Source organism: Synchiropus splendidus, chromosome 2, assembly GCF_027744825.2.
Source record: "Synchiropus splendidus isolate RoL2022-P1 chromosome 2, RoL_Sspl_1.0, whole genome shotgun sequence".
NCBI classification, from domain to species: Eukaryota; Metazoa; Chordata; class Actinopteri; order Syngnathiformes; family Callionymidae; genus Synchiropus; species Synchiropus splendidus.
Genome location: NC_071335.1, coordinates 30,999,095 through 31,019,387, shown reverse-complemented (window position 1 = coordinate 31,019,387; position 20,293 = coordinate 30,999,095). Strand labels below are relative to the sequence as shown.

The 20,293-nt window shown below is 46.8% G+C and overlaps 2 protein-coding genes across 4 annotated transcripts in view; one reads left to right on the top strand and one right to left on the bottom strand.

Moving 5' to 3' along the window:
* Positions 1–2,229, top strand: part of LOC128754193 (polycystin-1-like) — a 50,817-nt gene extending 48,588 nt beyond the window's left edge. The window contains exon 56 of the mRNA XM_053856635.1: positions 20–2,229. Coding sequence (XP_053712610.1) covers positions 20–781 — 762 coding nt within the window. The 3' untranslated portion in view covers positions 782–2,229. The remainder of the gene's footprint in view (positions 1–19) is intronic.
* On the bottom strand, positions 2,050–20,227 carry LOC128754194 (tuberin-like). Of its 3 annotated transcripts, none has more exons than XM_053856636.1 (42): positions 20,170–20,227; positions 19,381–19,591; positions 18,207–18,347; positions 18,038–18,124; positions 17,852–17,962; positions 17,637–17,784; positions 17,435–17,552; positions 17,296–17,344; positions 16,613–16,738; positions 16,451–16,524; positions 16,251–16,377; positions 15,974–16,117; positions 15,769–15,906; positions 15,588–15,691; positions 15,447–15,528; positions 15,218–15,373; positions 15,022–15,138; positions 14,218–14,340; positions 14,015–14,121; positions 13,654–13,819; positions 13,395–13,517; positions 13,176–13,310; positions 12,897–13,086; positions 12,742–12,835; positions 12,577–12,679; positions 12,372–12,466; positions 10,288–10,428; positions 8,941–9,102; positions 8,698–8,856; positions 8,512–8,624; positions 7,996–8,235; positions 7,504–7,734; positions 5,458–5,606; positions 4,590–5,176; positions 4,339–4,417; positions 3,564–3,650; positions 3,309–3,495; positions 3,107–3,246; positions 2,939–3,017; positions 2,646–2,737; positions 2,480–2,578; positions 2,050–2,412 (listed from the first exon to the last, which is right to left on the bottom strand). In XM_053856636.1, exons 3-42 carry the CDS (start codon positions 18,339–18,341, stop codon positions 2,263–2,265), a joined length of 5,547 nt encoding a protein of 1,848 aa, XP_053712611.1. In that variant the 5' UTR covers positions 18,342–18,347; positions 19,381–19,591; positions 20,170–20,227; the 3' UTR covers positions 2,050–2,262. The 3 variants fall into 3 exon arrangements, with proteins under 3 accessions (XP_053712611.1, XP_053712612.1, XP_053712613.1); XM_053856637.1 differs by having other exon boundaries at positions 19,429–19,591; XM_053856638.1 differs by lacking the exon at positions 10,288–10,428 and having other exon boundaries at positions 2,052–2,412; positions 20,170–20,226.
* Between the last annotated feature and the right edge of the window lie 66 nt (positions 20,228–20,293).

The window sequence follows — 20,293 nt, the reverse complement described above, 5'->3', positions numbered from 1 at the left end:
GCTGTTGGTTTTCTGCTAGTTTCGCCACAAGGTCCGCTTCGAGGGAATGGAGCTGCCGCCGTCCCGCTCCTCCTCCACCAGCGACTGCAAGTCTCTGTGCCTGCCGCCTCTGGACCGGCCGGACTCCCCTCAGACTCCAGACAGCGTGGACGGCGGCTCGGAGGCCTCCTGGTGTCCGGCCTCCTCCAGCCCCTGCAGCCTGACCGAGGCGCCCGGGTTCGGCCCAGGGCTGGGCCTGGGCCTGGGGCCGGGCCCCGGCGTGTTGGTGGGAGGGGCCAGCTGGAGAGAGCAGGCCGAAACCGAGGCGTCCTTGCGGAGGCTCCTCCCCACGCTGGACGCCCTGCTGCAGCAACTGGACCGAGTCACCATGGCGACGGAGGACGTGTATCACATGGAGTGCAGACTGGAGCGCAGTGAGAGGAAGAGGAGGAGGAGGAGGAGGGAGGGCTCTGGGTGTCAGGAGAGGAAGGGAGCCAGAGAGAAGCAGAAGGGGAACAAGAAGGGGAAGAAAACTGATAAAAAGAGCTCCTCTTCCTTCTTAAAGGCCAAGCCGACCTCCACGCCTGCTCCTCACGCCTCCTCCTCCTCCGCTGGAGAAACACCTGCCCCCGCCCCCTCATCTCCCTCCACCCGTGCTCAGGCCTGGGACCCTCTGACAGAGAGAGAGACCCTCCCCTCCTCAAGTCTCTTCAACCACCCAGCCCACACCACCACCACCCCCCCCACACTCAAGCGGAAACGGAAGCCCCCTCCCCTCAAAAACAAGGTGCACCCCACTTAGAGCGACGCTGGGGCTGAAGCTGCAGAAGAGTGTCGGGTTAAGGACGAGGGCAGGACCAGGGCAGCGGGTCTGCCGTCTGGCTCCGCCCTCTAAACCCGGGACTGAAGCACAGGAAGTGTCTGGCGGTGCGGGTCACCCGTGCAGTGGACGCACCTCTCGTGACCCTGGTGGACACGTGAGGCCACCGACAGGAGCACAGCAAGGTGCTCGCCTCAGGAACCCTGGCACGGCTTCACATGTGGACCTGGTTCAGGCATCGCTGCTGCTTGGAGCCCACTGATGTGGGGTCAGACCAAAGCCACCAGGGGTGACCTGAAGAGAGGAGTCCTCGACTGCACTGCAACATAGGTTTAGAGTGACTTGTTTTAACTCACTTCAGGAGGCGCAGTTCTGTTTCACCCCTAGTTGGCTCGTGGTCTGGATCCCACACACATCCACTATATGGAAACAGGAAGTCCAAGTGGCAGGAAGTGATGCGAACCGTTCAAGTAGTTGTTGCCATGTTGTTATCAAAAAGCACTTTTGATGTCCTTAAACTAATAAGCTTCTCTCAGACCGTCAGTGAATATAAGCCAAAGCTTTAGCGTCACCACGACGTCTCGGTTTGTACTTTGCACTTTATTTTTTTGCCTCTAAAGGTTCAGCTAAAGTTAGCGTGTTATATTTAGCGCTCCTCGCCTTGATGGCTGCCATCCGTGTCCGGGGGAAGATCTCAGGAACTGGCCATAGAAAATGAAAAGCAAAAAGGTGCTTTTTTGTGGGGGGAGGGGGGATTTAGGGAAGTTGGGGTGAAGCCAAGTCAGTCAGTGAAAATTTTCAGCTCAGACTCAAGCCGTCTGGCTGAGACTCGGAGCAGATCACAGACTCATTTCTAGGCTTTAACTCAAATTCAGAACAGCTCTGAGAAAATGGCGGTTTTCATGATGGTCATTTAGAGTTTACAGGTTATAAAGCAGGAAGATGTTTCCCTCACCCCGAGACAGTGTCACCTTCCGCCCAAAGAATGAGTGAGCGATAGAGTTCAATACGGCAGAATGAAATAGCTGAAAGCCGAATCTTCCCTCTCACACAGGGGAGTGACAGTCACAGTCCGGTGTCCATTTGTGTATATGTTGGTGCTTATCGGTGTAAATATTTGTGCTTGTTATGGTATTTTTGCTTCGGTACTGCGGCCCGTCACGTTCAAGTCCTACAGCCAAAGTTCATGTAACCGTCTGTAAGCACCAGAGAAGCTGAGTATTTAACGTCTGTTCCTGTAGTTTTGTTGTGTTAGGTGCAAATGAAGTTTGTTTTTTTAATAATGGTTTTTATGCTCTTGCACTTGACAATGTTAAATAAAGCGTTTAACAGCTGCGGTGAGTCAGTTTTCATCATGAAAAGCCACCAGGAATTGTCTTAAACAACTTTAATCTTCAGTATTTTTGGATCCGCAGAGCAGGAGTGACACTGTTTCATCATTGCCAGACACAAGTGTCACACTGTCAGACAAAGTCAGTGAAGTCATCCACCGCAGACACCAGCCTCTTCCTCTGACCGGCAGTTTCGGGCGGTGCAGTGGGTTTGCTCTGCTGCGGATGCGCTTGGGTCAGAGAGATGCCTGGAGTAGAGCGAGACTGGATGTCCTCGTGAGCCTGTGGGAGGATGAGGTTAGACCAGTGAGGCACTGCGACCAGTGACGGAGGAAAGCGCCACTCTTACCCTGGTTCGGATTCGCTTTATGTGTCGTAGCCTGGCCAACCACTTGGAGGCGTAAGCGTCGGATGGGTTGGCCCGGTACTGGTGCACCAGAGAGGCCATCTGCAACAAGGCTGTGTCAGACTGTGTGGAGCAGGTGAGGGGGGGAGAAGAGTGAGGGGGAACGTACGTTTGCGTGAAGCGCCATCTGTCTGACCAAGAGTGGAAGGTTCTGATCCGAAACAATCTTAGCAACCGACGTGTCGACCAACCCTTCCAAGTCTGCGCCAGAGAGAGAAAGATGTTATGTATCAACTCCTCCATTCAGCTTCAGTTAAGGATGAGAATGTGACGAGTCAGCATTTTCTAGCTCTACGTTCTCAACCAGGAGGAGCTTCGTGAGCTTGGTGAGATTGATGGGTCACATGGTCCAGTCGGAGGAGACTGGAGGCTGAAGACGTAGTAGTGGGTCTCCCCTCTCACCTTTGCGACACTGCAGGGTGACCAGGTTACATTCAAAGTCCAGAGGCTTGATGATGACCTCCACGAAGTTGAACTGACCCTGCGAGGACACACACACACTTCACACTTCAGTTCCCAGGACATGGATGGCAGAAACTGGAGGACCCGCTCAGGAGCCAACCCTCTGACCTTGATGGTGCCCAGCTTGTAGTCCTCTCCGGAATCGTTGTACACCACCACCACAAAGTCGTTGCCGATGTGGCGCTTCTTATTGCAGCAGCCCTTGTCGCTCTCCCGGTTCGGCATCAAGGTGGCGATGTGGAAGATGGCTGTGGGCGCACGGCGGGGTTAGCGGCGGCCGAGCATGTGACCAGCGCCCAGCAGCACTCACCTTGCATGATGTCGTCGTGCCAGCAGTAGGTGAACTCTCCGTCGTCTCCGTACTGGTCCAGGCCGCCCAAGAAGATCTGGTCCGGGTCGCAGTCCTTCAGGTGGATCAACTTGCCCAGGCCTGTCAGCAGGGCGGCGTAGCGGTTGGAGCCGTACTCGTTGGACAAGATGGCCACCTCGTTGCTGACCTGCGGAGCAGGCGCGCCACACGAGTTACCATGGACTTGTTTCAGGATGACGGCTCCTTGTTTCTCACCTGGCCGGCGCCCACGAACACCACGCCGATCTTATGGGTGTCATACGGAGGCATCTGGTCCAGCACCTTCACGGCTCGCTCGATCACCTGAGAGAGAGAACAGACCACGCCCACCTTCCTTAGTACCGACCACAACACAGCAGAGTCAGCCACGGTCATGTGATCTTGAGGGAGGTGATGGAAAACATAACTGACAAGTGTTTTTCTGTTGATAGTAGGACAAGGTATCTGGCGTTTCAGAGCCAAGAGTCTCTGAGGGAGAGCGGGCAGCAGGTCGCAGTAGAGGGCCACCTGCATTTAAGAGCTCATCGCTACAAATAATATTTTTAATACAGTATGCAGATAGAAGAAATTCAGGGAAAAAATAGCATTAAAAATAAATAAATAAATGAAAAAAAAAAATCACAATGAGGGTGAAACTTGTTTTCATTGGATGGTGACCAACTCGAGGCTCTGGGGGCCAAATGCGGTCCAATCTGTCACTTAATGTGGTCAATAAAACAAAACAAAGAAAAAACTGTCACAATCTCAGTGGCATTGTTGCGTGTGATGTGACACCTACACCTCACAGTCCTGCAGGTGTCTGAGCCTCGGGGACAAAAGGAAGATGGACATTGATGTCTGTGGTTTCTTCCCATGTGACGCAGATAAACACAGACTCTAGTCCTCACAGTACGACCAGGATGTCATTGAGAACCTGGAACCATGAGCTGTAATGCCCGACCAACGTCACAGTCGATAACAGTCGATAACTGTCACCATGCGGGAGACTGACCTGGGTTTTGGGTAGCAACAGAGGCTTGTTGGCTTCATTCCCGAAGAAGGGAGAGTGGTAGAGTTGGAGGAAAACGAAGCTGAAGGAAGAGATGAAAGCAGATTATCCTCAGAGGTCACAGTATGTGAAGACCTTCATGATGTCAGCGAGCAGGAGAAAACCTACTCCAACTCTATTTTAAAGTGTGATTCTGCCATGGAACATCAGGATGGACAGAGGTGTAATCCATCCAGTTCACCTCATCATCTCACCTGGGATTGAGTCCCGAGATCTTCTCCGAGGAGCCGGGCCCGGCCCGGTTCTGGTACAAGTCTCTCTCCTTCCTCGTCTCTCTCCTCGAGGACGGTGCCGACACTGAGATGGTGTGACCACGAGGTCGATGTCCTCCACTTGGGGAGATGGGCCCAGCTTGAACGGCAGACGGCAGAATATCCAGCCTCATCCGTGCCCCTACATTCTGAGCTGCAGTTGGACCTTCTCCTCCTTGACTCTGCGCGTCGGAACTTTGAGCCTCAGCTGCTAAAGTGTCCTCCAGCTTGTCCTTCTCTGGAAGCAGTTGAGGCCTTCCTTCTGACGCGCCTTTGCTCTGTGTGGCGTCTCCAAATGTGTCCGCGTGAACAGCTCTGGAAAAGGCTTCTGAGAAGGTCTGCAGCTCAGGAGAGGAGCTGGATTTGTTCAGGCCATGGCTTTGGGATTGGTTGTGAACCTGGAAGGAGAGCTCAGACGCCTGGCTGCCCGGGGAAGAGACCCCCAGGGAGGGCTGGTCTATGGGAATGGCCCCTTCACTCACTTCCTCCAGGGTGGACTTCTCATCGTCCTGGCTGGACATGGAGGAGGACTGGCAAAGACAGGAGCTGAGGTTAGAAGTGAACCAGAGGTTCTTCATCATAGACGCCACAGAGCAGCCGCAGTAGCCGGGTGAAAGCTGGGGATACTTTAGTGCAGGTCTTTGTTCCGACCAATAAAACCACTGAGGTGACACAAGCAACACCAGACTGACACCAGTTTGGTGAGATGGTGGCGATTGGCTGGAACAAAAACCTGTAACTGGATGGCTTTAGATATGACCGGGTGAAAAACAAAGATGGTGAGGCTTTGAAAGGAGACCCTCAGACTCACCCGGCTGAGCGTCCCCGTCTTCTGAAACTTGTCGGCGGACATGAAGATGGGGTCGGACGGCATGGGTTCGAACTCCTTACTGACTCTCCAGTCAGACTTGGCGTGACTCCTGCCGCCCACTGAGCCTTCCTCCAGGACCACAGCAGAGTCTGCGGCACAAGTCACAGGTCAGTCCCACCCAGTCGAGCAGCTACGACCTCACCAGAGGAGAATGTTAGTGGCAGTCAGTCACTCTGTCATCCCAAACTTTACACGACAAATAACATTATGACCACCTGCCAGCGTCTGCAGTATCCAGTATATGAAGTCAGATCCCAAACCACACGGATCAGATTCAAACGCACATTCATGCACTCGAGTCACTCCACCAGCCGTCGGCGTCACTTCGTCCACAAACACTGATCGGAAACCGAAGTTGTAACTAGTCATCTGGTTTTGTTGCTCCTCATGCATCCGTTAGGTCGGAGTGTCAGTGATCTCCGGCCAGTGAAACCCAGACCTGTCTGCACGGCGCGACCCTTCCTCATCTAAAAAGGATGTAGTGGACAGGGAGATGACAGACGACGGATAGAAGCGGACAGAGCAGTGGACGTGAGTTACAGCCTTGGAGAATGACTACATGGACCTGACCACTCAACTTTTTAACCTTTTTTTCTCACTTATGGGTTCAGCTTCCAGAGGCCTTTAAGATCAAAGTAGCCAAAAATAAAATCAGCACTTCATTGATGGCACTTTTCTTTTTTTAGAGAGAAACTCACTCCCTCTCCTGACCTCAAGGGGGCGCAAATAAATGAGTTATAAAGCAGGTAGCAGTGGCGGTATTTGATGGAAAAGGTCGGGGTTTCACTGTGTGAGCGTGAGTGGACCAGAACAACAGTTAGAACAGACACAGACTGGGAAAGCAAAACGGAAACTCAAACTTATTGAGACGCAGTGTTTCACAGACACATCTATGGAGTAGATTCTCTGCTGCTCTGAATACAATCCATCACCATGTACTGAGCTCTGGGGCTCCGACTTGATTTAAAGTTCAGTTAAAGTGATTTGTCAAGGGATTATTATCAAGGCAACATTGCATTTGAGGCATTAGCCAACTTCAATCATCATTTCGGCAATGAGAGAGTGAGAAACTAAAACTCAAGTTTGGAAGTGAGTCAGAAGACACTCGGGTGAGAGCTGGGTATTAGGGCACACGTGGACGGTACCTGCCCAAGAAATGCTCCTGTGCAACCTGCCAGGTGCTGGTGGACCTACAGAGCAAAGAGAGCCGTCCACTACAGACGGGAGCACAGAGACAGGACGGTGGCACAAATAAGACACACGGATAAACAGAAGAACAACTTCATCTGCTCGAAAAGGAAGGGGAAAATGGTTGAAGAAAGAAACCATAGATTTACCATTGTTAAAGACTGGAGAAGGGGGGGGGATAAAACGCTCCCTGCTGCACATTCATAAACATGTGACCCCAAGCAAAACAAACATTGGCTCTGCGTGTGAATCCAGTACTTTCAACGATATTGTTTAGTATTTATTCAACAATCCAAACAACTTCATTACTAGTTAACTTTATCTAGCGCCCATTTTCTTAAGCATTTGGTTCAATCAATCAAATACTTGATACCAGACAGCTGTAATGTGAATGTGCGAAGTAGTAAATACATCAGGCTTTAAATTTGCCACTGGGCTGGGAAAAATGCAGCAATGGGCCCCTCATGCACCTCATATTCCAACTGTTACTTGGCTCCTCTCTCCATAAAAAAACACAAACAGCAAAGAGAGAAGGAGCTCCTGAGTCTGTCTTTGCACTAGTCCTCCTCAACAACAGCTGCCTCATAACAGCGACTCGGTTCCCTTGATCCAGCAGAGGTGGCGGGAAACGCGATGTTTACAAAGCTCTTGCTCACATTGAAGATCCCATTTCACCCACTACATGTGACTCTGACATCACTGTGGATGTATCTATGAAAGTAGCATCCTGGCAACATGCACATCTATAAAAAGCCTTCAAGTCACGACCAGCAAAAGATGCAGCATGTAGTCTGTTACCTGTGTTTGAGCGCTGGATCACATGTGGCTCTGCTCCTTTATGGCTCTGCATTTCAGTTTCACTCGGGGGAACCGCGGTGCTGGCTGGAGCGCTGGCGGCGTGGGGCGCCCGTTCCTTCACTCCTTCCATGGCCATGAGGACCGTGGAGAGCTCCTGCAGGGGGATGTTACCCAGCTCCGAGGAGAAGGGGCTCGGAGGGTTCTCCAGACACATGAGCCAGCTGGTGTTTCCTGTTCAACACAGCCACAGTTGTCTCTCCAAACAACACAAGCAAACCCCCTCTGTATCACACACAGCAACACTCTTAACAAGAGTCTTCAGTCGAAAAAAAAGGTACATTTCCTGACGGGAACGAAACAACCGCTGCCTAGAATGACTTACAGCCTGATCCATGATGTTGACAGAGTGGTCAGGTGACAACACATCTATATCACAAGCAACTAGCGGGGAAGAAAAGGAAGGGGTGCATAGGTTCCACACAGTCTGCGTACCAGAGGGTCTCCGGATGAAGATCTCTGCCCAACCCTGTGTTAGCATGGGGACAACGTCTGCCAGGCTGGGGTTGTCTTTGAAGGGCGGAGGAGCTGAGGAGGTGGCGGACGTCGATGAGGAGGGACTGAGACCCTCCAGGTTAGTGCCAGAGGGGGAGAGCTGAGCCGCCAGCTCGCCCTCAGAAGGGGACACCAGAGGACTCAGGCTCTGAGCAGGGCCAGCGCGCAGCGCATGCCCTCCTACAGGGGGAGATGGGAAAATAATGTTTTTTATATTACTCAGCTGTACAGCTATCAATGTGCTGCAAAAAAGATCAGCCTTTTAATGCATGTCCATATTGGCCTTCTATGCACACTGACACTTTGACATACTGACAACCCCACAAACCCACAGGATCAGGGGAAAATACACCGCCCACATTTGAGACAGAAAACTGGCTTCTAGCACTAGCTAATGCTAAGCTTTGGAATCCCGTGTCACAACTTCAGAACACTCTGGTATTCAGATGGTGTCACCTGATATAGAGCGGACCCGTATACGCGACGCTCTGCTCTGTTTCTGACTGGATTGTGACTCCAGTTTGGCCGGAGCTTCTTTGGTGATTCTGGTGTGCAGCGACGGATCAGACCTGCAGAATGAGTCCCAACAATTAGTGACAAAACAACGAAGACAAATCCACTGCATTGTATTCCATAGATGACCTCGTCATCTCCCCTCCTCCTGCCAGCCGGTCAGACATGTCCAGACCCAGCAGTGCTTGCGTTCGAGTCCCTCCGCTGGTTGTTATGGTCACAAGCTTGTTGCCAACCAGCCAAGTCATACTGCGGCCCCCGGCCAACAGGAACTCAGCAATAGGAGACCTTGGAGGGCAGTTCAGAAGAGACCACGGTTGAATTTCACACATGCTGATCATGTCAAACGCACAGCATCTCAGTCACACTGACCGTTTGGGTAAAGCAGAGAAGTTGGAAAACACGTATCGCGCCATCATGTCCAGGCAGGTCTCGGTCAGCTCCAGGTGGACGGTCTTGAGCCCCTCATCGGCCTGATTTACTGCGCTTTCATCAGCTGAGCCCAGACTGCAGGTGGTTGTCGAGGTGTGCATCCTGTCAGGAGCAAACACACAGATTGAAAAAGAGAGGACAGATGTGGAGTGATACAAAGTGACTGTGCACTTGGACATGCAGGCACTGATACACAAATACATATCTGGCCCTCATGCAATACAGGGACCAAAAAAAAAGGCAAGCAAATACATGTGACCTCCCTTAATCCCAATGTGGCACACCTGTTTAAAACATGCCTCATTCACAAGCCCAAAACAGCAAGAGCGATCATTCATATATCACCTTGTTGGTTTGCGTCTGAGTGAATGCCATCACTTATCTCATAACAGCTGCATAAAAAGCAACATGAGTGCACATATCACAGGGGTCCAATGTGTGTCCATCGCAATACAATTTCACGAAAGCAATGGGAACATTTAAGCAACTCGTTTCTATCTCATTTACTACAATAACATATGACAAAGTGGAGATTTTAGAGTTTTATAACATGAGGTGGCAGTAATTTCTTTTATACTCTAGAGGAATACTGCGAAAAGTAATTCTAAAGAAAGTTAAAAGGAACAGTTGAAAGCTAATATGATTAGCATCTTTTGCTAATTTAAGATTAACACTGCATGAGTATCTAAATTGAAAAAAAAAATAAGACAAAGAAAAGAAGACATGTACATTTTGAATATTAGGCACATTATATTAACAATATATGGCTAAAGTAGTCTGTCTTTTTTCAGTGTTGTGTGTCCATGTTAACTAAACAGACCATGTTAAATATTCCAGGTCCATTTTAAAACATACATACGTGTATATTATTAGTTGTTGTTGCACAGCAAATAGGAAGCTAACATCTCATTGAGTTATCGACAATGGCAGGAGAGATTTTTGGGGTTATGCACACTCAATGCCACGGGTCAAACGGGTCAAAAAACAAGCAGTCCAAGCAACCAAAAGCATCAACATGGACAGTGATGCGTCTTCAAACCGCATGCAAAGACAGCTCATAACACAAAGGCAGGCTTGCAGAAAAAATAAAAGTGGTCGATAAACACAAACCTTCCTCTAGCATGCACCACCCGCTCCAGGTGTCTTTGACACCGACCACCCGAAATCTCACACTTGACGGTAAGTATGAATGACCCACCACCCAATTTTTCCCCCCCGGAGGAAGCAGCAAAAGGAAGTGTTCAGATAGTTTTGTTTGGCTTTGTTACCCTGGAGGCTCTTTCTAACCTGCGGACTGCGTGTTCGGAGACACTGATGCTGCGGGAGCGGAAAGCATCCATGGCTGACAGGTCCCTCAGCTCTTTAACTGGAGAGCTGCTGCTATTGGCTACCACCGCTGTCGCCTTGGCCATTTTCGCAGCTCGCAGACTGGGATGCGTACCAAGGCAAGGTGCCACCCGAGTCGTGGTGACAGAGGTAGGTGGGGAGGAGCGGGGGGTCGTCATGAAGGTGTTTTGGGGTGGAGGGGGTGTAAGGATGGAGCAGGAAACAGCAGGAGTCGCCGTCGGAACACCAGAGTAACATAAGCGGGTAGCATCACATGGGAGGGGGGGGCACAGTGGATGGGACCACAAGAGATCACAGAGGAGGAGGAGGGGGGCCAGCAGCAACATATGGAGGATCCACGGTGACACCCCCAAAACCACAACATAGCAGCCAATCGCAGGAGGCGGTGGCGGGGTCAAACGAAGGATCGAAAGGAAAACAAAACAAGGTGAAAATTAACAGCAGTAAACACAATCAGGTCAAGGAGAGCAGAGGACAAATCAAAACAGTAACTGAAAAGAAAAACACACGCGCAACAGCAGGGGGCACAAGAGCTGCTGCCAAGTAAAAAATTATACAGCAACAAAATATACATCACTTCATGAAGCAGGGACATAGTGAAGGGTCCAGGAATCATTCTAAAACCTTCTGGTCTCAGCTAGAATCATTTTAAATGAACTGTCAACAAAGTGTTCAGTAATACTGTGACCCCGACGAGGGATCAGTAACAGATGCCTTACATAGAAAACATGTACTTGGACTATGTTGTACATTGCAAAAAGCAGATCCAGTTCATTTACAAAGATAACTTTGCAAAGCTCAAGTCATCGCTGCACTCGCCCAACTCACTTGCACTTTGCACAAAGCACCGTACTCATAAGTCAATGTTAACTAACCAGCTGGATATTGCACCTGAGTCTGTGCGAAATGTTGAAAAATATACATTGGCTGAATGATACATGGACCTTCAAGCAGAGGTTCACAGAAAAGTCAAACAGTAGAAGGACTGCACAGTCATTACGGTGCTGATCAAATGACCAAAAACACCAGGCTTCAATCAGAGGGGCGGAGCACGGCCAGCCACAACTTAAAAACACTATCGCGCTAATAAAAACCTGTTGTTAAAATGACAATAAACTTCACCTTCAACCTTCGAAACACAGGTAGGGTACAAGCAGCACAGTCATAGTCGAGTGGAAAGCAGGAGAACAAGAGACATGAAGGACCTGAGGGGTCGGCTAGTGAGGGGTTTCTGCTCTGGTCTTGTGTGTTAAGAGCGAGGGGAACATGAGAGCAGTCGGAGATTCAACATACTCAAAAATGATCAAGCTATTCTTATGCAGTAACAGGTCATTCTTTTACTACTTTTGGGTACCTGCCTCATCAGCAGTCAAATGACCTCAGAGGAAGTTCTGAACTCCTGGAAAGAACTTGGTTCAGTTGACATTTAAAATTAGTGAATTGACACTGTGATGTTTATGATGAGAAACAGTCTTTATCGGTCCTTTTCATGAACAAAGGACACCGCAGTTTCCACCAAGAGTTGAAGGAGGAGTGAAACACTGTTTTCTATCTGTACATAGATAGAAAAGAGATGGTCTCATTTTGAAAGGCAATAAGGTAGGTTTATCACGTGCTCCACTTCCCACCCTGCTCATTTGTGTCTACATGTTTGCTCTAAAATAGAAGCCTTGCCAATTCACTGTCGAGTAAAATGGGTTTAATAGAAAACTATTAAACCCATTTTACTCCAGAACAGAGCATGGTTTCCTCTTGCTTCTTAACTGAAACATTTAGCGTTTCCAAATATTCTTCCACTATCATAAGGTGGAAAGATCTGGATCCAAAGGCTGGAGAGTAAATTCCTATTCACAGCAGCTGAGTCTAACAGCCTTTTAGACCTGGTTTGACAACCACATGAAGAGCCCGTTGAACACATACATCTCAGTTACAATGCCCTAATGATCACCATGGCAACACCATCCTGACAAACATCACGGTGGTGGCAACCACAACATTGCTGGCACTGGTAATGATTGGTTTACCTCTTGGGTCTTTCGTTGAGGCTGGTACTTCGAGCACGAAAGGAACTTTGCTCGTGACTATCATCGAATGGCAGAAGGGCGTTGGAACGCAAGCCCTGTTGAAGACAGAAAAACCATTGTGATCGTTTTCCCTGGCACACACATATCATTGTGACACATCAATATCTAAAAAGCACCGCACTTTTGTTGTCATATGAGCACACACCTTAGTTATGTACTGAACAAAGTCTTTACGGAAGGGAAGCCTGCAGCGTATGAACCACATGGCAATGACATGATGAGCCAGGGACACGATGTACTGGTTGAACCTGGCAACAGGAGCAGGTGAGTTAGGGTTTGGCGTTTTGACATCTCTCTAGAGAGTACTTACTTGGACGGGTTGGTGTAGGGGAGCGAGATGGCAAACACGCTGATATACTGCTCGGCTACAAAATTGGCGTACAGATGGGGGAGGCGTACCAAAGCTGGGAAGTCGGAAATGGGACATCAGTTCACTAGAAGCTGTCGGGGCATATTTTCACTCACTTGATAGGAACTCGAGCATTGGTGACGCCATGGTAACAGTGGCCGAGATGTGAGTCAGCTTGACGATGAGCGCGGGCAGGAGCTTAATCATGATCTCCGGCATTTCCACGGTGCACATTGTGAGAGCCACCACACACTGTTTGGCACAGCGATAGATGAGACCAGTTTCCAGGCACTGAACCAACTCTCTCTGAAGAGAAGGGAAATAAATGCGACGACCTTCTGTCAGTGCATTTCTCAGAGAAGCATCAGCACAGCTGGATAGCGAGTGGCAGGTACCTGTCTTGCTTGATCCAAGTAACTGTGGTAGGAAGTGATCGCGGTGAGGACTGGGAGGACTGCTAACTGAACATCTGTGCGGGAAAAGCCATCCGGGATCTTCTTCAGGCGTTCTGAGATCAACCTATCAGTCACCTGAAAATAAAATGAAATAAATGAAACAAGACATGAGCTTGTGTATTTTACTAAACAGAAATGATATTTTCCGGAGTAAATCACCATGAAGCAGAGCGTAGAACAAAGCTGATCTAAGCTGCAGGGCGAGGTGAGCAGCAAAACCTTGTACTGCAGAGTGAGAGGCAGCTTTTCAAGAACCAGCTTCAACACCTTCCAATCCGTTTCCTGCAAAAGCAACGACAGTCGACTCAACACAGAACATTTACACGCCTTCACTTGTATCACGTTCTTTTTCTGATTGCAGAAATTTCAGTAAAATTTAGTAAAGTGGAGCTCGTTCAAGTATCAAGTGCATGTGTACCATCTTCAGACACTGCAGGAGGACGTTGAAAGCAAGAGAGTAGGGCAGATGGGCTGTTCTAATCTGGGCTGTGGCTGTGGGAGCAGCAGCTGATGGAGCAGGACCACCAGCAGGGGGCGATGTCAAACCAGCAGCTATTTTCTCACTGGGTCTTTTCTCCGCTTCCCTGAAATTAAAGGCAAAACCATTCACTTCATTGACTGACTAAGGAATGCAATTGTATCAGGGAATCCATTGCAAGGAGTAAAAAAGACCAGACTACCAGTGTAAACAACCTGTGCAAATTGAACACAGGAACATCCGGAAAGGTGTGAGAAACACAAGGAAAAATGTGTCAAAAAGCCACACAAGTTCTCCTCACCCAGTGTCACAATAACAGTAAGGGCTGAACCTCATAGCGTCGTCTTTGTTAACAATACCGACACGGTGGAGGGAGTCTGCCCGCATCATCAGGAAGAAGTCAAAGACCTGAGACGTGAACAGTCGCAACAGAAGCAAATCAAAACCAAGACACGTTTTTTTTTTTTTTTACATCACATTTGGACAAACCAATCGATGAATTACCTGCAGTCTGATTCTGGAAGCAATGGCAGAGCTGTACTTGTTTTTGTAGTGGAGCTGCAGATGACTGATAAGCATCTCGTAAACACGACTGGCGTGTGCAGCTGGCAGACTGTACAGCTTGCTCTGTTATGGGAAACACAGCGGGATACATGTTACTTGTTAATGATTTATTATTTACAGTTTCATTATTATCACTATGCCAAGAGCGTGTGTTAGTTTTTGTACATCTATCTTTGTGAGAATCAGTTTTTAACTAACAGAGCGACAACAACATTTTTGCAAAGGGAGGATGGGTTTTGAGGGTTACACCTTCAAAATAACTAGGTTATTGTATTTGGCTTTGTGTTTGGTTAAGATTAAAGGTTAAGTTGAAGCTTTTATTTTAGATTAAGGTAGGTTAAGGTTAGGGTGAGAGGCTAGGGAAGGCATTATATCTGGGATGGTCTTCACTAAGATGAAAAGATGAGTGTGTGTGTCCTTGTATAGCTAAACTTGTAGGGACCAAACATTGGAAACACACCTCTTTGTGGGGACCTTCTGCTATTTGTGGGGGCCTTTGCCGGTCGCCACATGTTTAAGCCTCCATTTGAGGATTAAAACTGGGTCTTTATAACTGAATTGAGGTTTGGTTCAGAGTCCTGGTTAAAGTTAGCCATTTGTCTTGGATGGTTAGGTTTAGGGTGAAAGGCTGGGGAAAACATAAACACTACATGCAAGCGTATGTGTGTGGTGACATGCACACATGCCGCACTAGAACTACTGATTTACATCATGTGCGCTATTATAATAATATTATTTCAAGACCTGGAGGATCTCCAGGAGGCCCAGTACAGCAGTTCTGACATCATCCATGGGAGACTCTGCAGAGGACTCCCACTCCCCCATCTCCAAATTAGCTAAGCACATTGATCGACTGGCCACCTGAGGAGAGAGCAACAAGTGAAATCATTGAAGCTTCCCGTGACAGTCACCACTGCCCCTTGAGTCGATGTGCTCATACTCTCTCAATGATATCCAGCAGGCTGGTAAAATGGTGGGTGGTGCAGCCTTCAGCAAGGTCAACCAGCAGCTGCGTGGCCTGCTTCCTCACAGCCAGGTCTTTGTCCTCAGCGATCGCACTGAGCTGCGGGATCACCACCATTTCTATCAGCTCGTCCTGAAAAACATTGAGCAGAGGTTCATTCATTTCCACTTCAGTGTGGCTGAAAAGAAAAGAACAAGTCCCGTACCTCATACAGCTGTCGGTTGGTGCTCAGCACGAAGGACAAGATATGAAGCACTTTGATCCGGATCACACTTCGGGTCTCGTTCCTGAAGGAGAATATTTATCTATCAAAGATCAAACAACTCAGAGCCACTAGGAATCTCACCTAAAGAACTTATCCATGAGTCGGTGAAGACTCTGAATCCAACCGTCCTTGGCAGGTTGAATGGACTGAGCTCTATATGAGATGAGGGTCAAAACTGATGCATCCTGCCACATTAAAACACAGCACAGATAAGCAACCACACACAAGGCATGATGTGCAAAAAGACAGAAAAGGAACTGACAGGTCTTTTATCAGCGCATTTCTCCACCAGAGCAAAGAACTTCTCTGTAGACCCATGGTAGCCGTTCTGCTCATACAGCTCTTCTACTGTGGTCAGCAGCTCATAAACTATCTTCTTCAACTCTGCACCGCCGATCGTCTGTGGAAACACACTGCCATCAAGCAAACAAATACCTCTGTAGCATGGCAGTTGACTGGGTTTTTACATGAATCTGCTGCAGAAGTTGCTCAATGATTCGCAGGAGAATGTCCCAGGTGACCACCTGCAGTTCCTTCCCATACTTCTTGATCAGTCTTGTGATAGACAAGACAATTTCATAGGAGACCACTTCATTGGCACATGACATAGCCTGTAGGTGGAAAACAAAGTACTTTCAAGAGTGTAATTTCAATGTGTGAAATGTGATCTTCAGACAAGCATGAACGCACATTTGTCAAACTTCTTTTGGATATCTAATAACAAGAAACTCAAAAGTGGTTTACTTTGTAGAATGACGGAAGAACAAGCGTAGGTGTGTTCTTCAGTGCTGGAAGCCGGTGAGCTCCCCACAACGCCATCCCCACAAAGAACACAGCACCTCTCAGTAACGGTGCATCCTCCATGTACATACTGGGAAAAAAAGAAGGGAAAACACTCAAGCACTGACACCTTCAGGATTACACTATACTGTATGGGATACTACCTTTCCTCCATTATGCGGCACATAGTGTAGATGGCACTGTGGCCAAGGTGAGTGCCGAGTACCTTTCTCATCAACTGGGAAAAGCAGAATCACAGGAAGATGTGGCGCTTCAGTCAGGCAAAACTATTTTAAAAGAAAGGCTGTGAGTGGCAGCTTGCTTACCTTCCAGCATGATTCGCAAAACTCTTTCACATTCACTGTGCGACACAGCGTGATGATGAAAACAGTCAGAGAGTCAGAGGGCAGGCAGTTATAGCAGACCACCGCATCTAACACTTGTAGTGCAACCTAAAAAAATGAAGACAGTGAAGAATTAGCAACCTTAGCTTTTCTCTCCATAACGCTGTGAAGGTCTCAAATTAAAAGGCCTTTGACAGTTGACTTTCCCTTTCAGTTTTAACACAAAAAAAACAACAAAATCTAATGTCTGAGCACAAGCTGACCAGGCAGGAATGTAAACCTCACCTTGCTTTTAAAATCATTATTCAAGACCATTTTAAAAAGGAGGGTATATCACATGGTTGTTATAAAGGTCACAGTGGGGAAGAGCATTTTATTCTACACTTTAAAAACAATATTTGATTAAATGAAATTAGCTCTGACGTTCGCACGCACAAAGAATTGCAGAAATGACCTGATATCAGACTGTAATGAAGAAGAAAATAAAGGCAGGTGGCAGGAATGCACTCATCCTGCGGCACAGTCTGTGTTGAAGGAGTACAATTGATTTATTAAAGCAGAGATACCTTTAGTTTAAAAAAATAAACCTTCGAGTAATGAGCATGAACATGATTCTATCAGTTCAGAATTATTTTCAAGTGTATCACAAACATAGAGTCACTTACTTCAATGTCAACTGATGATGTGGTTCTATTGCACAGAATACAAATTTTGCTGTGGAAGTAAAACGTAAAGACGTTATTAAAAAATACATTCAGTAGAAAGTAGAACTCCTTGTCAATGGAGTGTTGACGCATCACTTACTGGACCAAGATTGAAACGTTCTGGTCGAGGTAGCAGCTGTTGAATTTGACCAAGTTGACAAGGACGTTGAGAAAGTCAGCAGTGAGTCCGATATCCATCCACAGCAGGACAAACCGAGCTGAAACATGATGAACACACAAGCAAAAGCAATTGAGTGACCAAATAAGACACACAAGAAATGAGCTCAAGTGTTTGTATTGACCTATATCTTCTTCTAGATATGTGATATCTTTTCCATTCTCTGTTAAGGCTTTGAAGACCTCCAGTCGATCGGAGAGGTCCTCATTACATGGCTGGTAATCTCTGATCACCTTAAAAAAATAAGCTCTTAAAGAGCCAAGTCTTTCACCCTAAAAGAGAGAATAGAGTGTGTCAGATTGCTTCGGATATGTAATTGCAAGAGTTAGTCTACTCCACCTGTCCTTGTATGATGGCCCTCAGTAGCTGCAGTACCGCATGCCTGGCTTCGGCTGGGTGTTCAGGTGACAGTATGTCTTCCACCGATTTCCACACAGACTCCACAGCATGCTGTAGCAACCATGAAAACTTGTGTCAAATAAAAGAGCACAGGGGAAAACACTAAGAAACTTATAGCCAACAAACCTCCTCAAACTTTTTGGTTTTGGCAAGATGACAGACATGGTTCATGGCTCGAACTCGGTTGCTCAGGGCAAAATCTGGTTGGAGTTCCTGGACAAGAAGTGAGTTTTGTTTTACATTAAATTCTAAAAACATAATATGATTATTTGTGGTTCGTTGAATAATTGTCTACCCTGATGATCTCTGCGGTGATGATGCATTCAGAAAATCTGGGGTCAGTTGGCTTGGTGGGTGGTCGAGATGACCCCAGTCCAAGTATTCCCTTCACTTTGTCCTTCAGAGTTTCTTTGCTGGGTGGTTTATTCATGGTTTCCTTCAAGATTGAAACAATAATGATGAGTGTACACATTGACTCCAGCATTCTTGACTCACTCACTCACTCACTATGACTCCTCCAAGTTATATACTGTATTACAGTGTATATATATATATATATATATATATATATATATATATATATATATATATATATATATATATATATATATATTTGAGGACAGTGGACTTCCTTGGAGGCACCAAATTTGGATGTTGCACAAATTCACTTCAACATGTTAATAAAGGACCTCTGAAAGAGCTTAGTGGAAGTTGGGAGAAAGTTTGTTGGTCATGTTGTTGGTCATTTCAAGTTCACCAAACATTGATGAAGCTATTCTCTAACATTCTTGATAAAGCCGCTGCAAGTTCGGTTATTTTATCAGCCATTCCGTGTCTTCCTGGTGAATACAATATTATTAGATAGTCATAGTGCGTATTTGGATAACTTCAGACATGCAGACACAACAAGAACAACAATCTAACACAAGTGAAGAAAGAAGAAAAGGAAGTTCACCAATTAAAATAAGAAACTTGACTTGTAAAAAATGATGGAGTTGAGAACACAAAACAAAGTAAACAATTTCAACATACTTAGGTGCGTTGCATTGAGGTTTTATACCCAGAATATACTATGTTTAAAATTTATAGGAGAACTAACTCGATTGTGGCAATGCTGTGATATTTGACGTTTTGTTAGTTGTATTTCTACTTCATCCAGCATCTTATGTGTAAAACAAACGCACCGCAGTTTTGGCATAATCACACTGTTGTTCGTTTGTAGTTTTCCTGTTGGTTTGAAGACTTTCAGAGGATGTTTTGACAGCAGAAATGCCGAAGTGAAACCCGACCTTACGAGCGCCATAGCAGAATATACGTTCACGACTGTCATTAGACCAGTAAAAGAGAAGAGGGAAAATTCTACCATAGCATTGCTGAACCGTTAGCTTTCAACCAAGGGTTAGCATTTATGGTTAGTATTCCAAAACAACAACAATCCCAATCCACTCTTCCTGCTAACCTCCACTTACTTCAACAATGAGATGACATTTGCTGATATCTGCGAGGAAGCGCCTTACGTTTGGGTCGAGTTCGGATAGGAGGGTGGCTATGGAACAGTGATATTGTTCTGGTGTGGATCCAGTCCCAGTCCTCTGACAGCTTTTGCACGGCTGGTTCTGCGAACCAGGGTCGGATCCGAAGCAGCGGCCTTCAGGTGATGACGAAACGATGGAGTCTCAACTAAGACAAAAATGTCGTTCGCGCTTTTAATAGGATAATATTCCTGTGATATTAACTTTATTTTACAATGACATGGGCTATTAAAACGCATTTAATTACAACCGTGTAATGCTGTTAATAGCTTTTGGAGATACAATGGAAACTGTATTGTCAGTCAGTCTCAAAACATAAGAATTCATAATCAATTCATAAATACCATCACTTCCCAGTCCAAAATACATACTGCTACTACAATGCTTCAAACCTTCGTCTTGATGCCTTATTCAATGCAACAACAACAACAACAACAATAATAATAATAGTGTTTTATTATTATTATTATTTTCCAAAACATTTAGTGTACTGTATGTGTACTGGCATTTTAGTACTAACTGTTACCAATACAGAGTACTTACACCATTACACATGAAGTTACTTATATACTTACAAATGGTAAATAAAGTAGCTGTTTTAATTTACATTGATTGATTTATTTAATTTATTAACTTACACACATAACAATAATACAGTTCCCCCTATGGTTGAAATCTGTCAAAGTGGTTGTGAAAGGTGTTTATCGAGGAAAACGTGAGACAAACCTATTTTTGTTTCATAGGAAGGAACACTTTGGACGAAGCTTGTCCTGACATGGATGCCGTAGTGACGTGATCGAAACAGCAATGCTGATCGCGCATGCTCAAAACATCGGGTCGGAGCTTTATC

Bases quoted from the DNA above. Each gene is read 5' to 3' on its own strand.
- LOC128754194 (XM_053856636.1), bottom strand. From the start codon at position 18,341: ATGAATAAACCACCCAGCAAAGAAACTCTGAAGGACAAAGTGAAGGGA. The intron at 16,525-16,612 runs GTAAGCAAGCTG...TGCTTTTCCCAG, and splicing joins TTTGCGAATCATGCTGGAAG to TTGATGAGAAAGGTACTCGG. The intron at 3,496-3,563 runs GTGAGAAACAAG...CCTGCTCCGCAG, and splicing joins TGTTCGTGGGCGCCGGCCAG to GTCAGCAACGAGGTGGCCAT.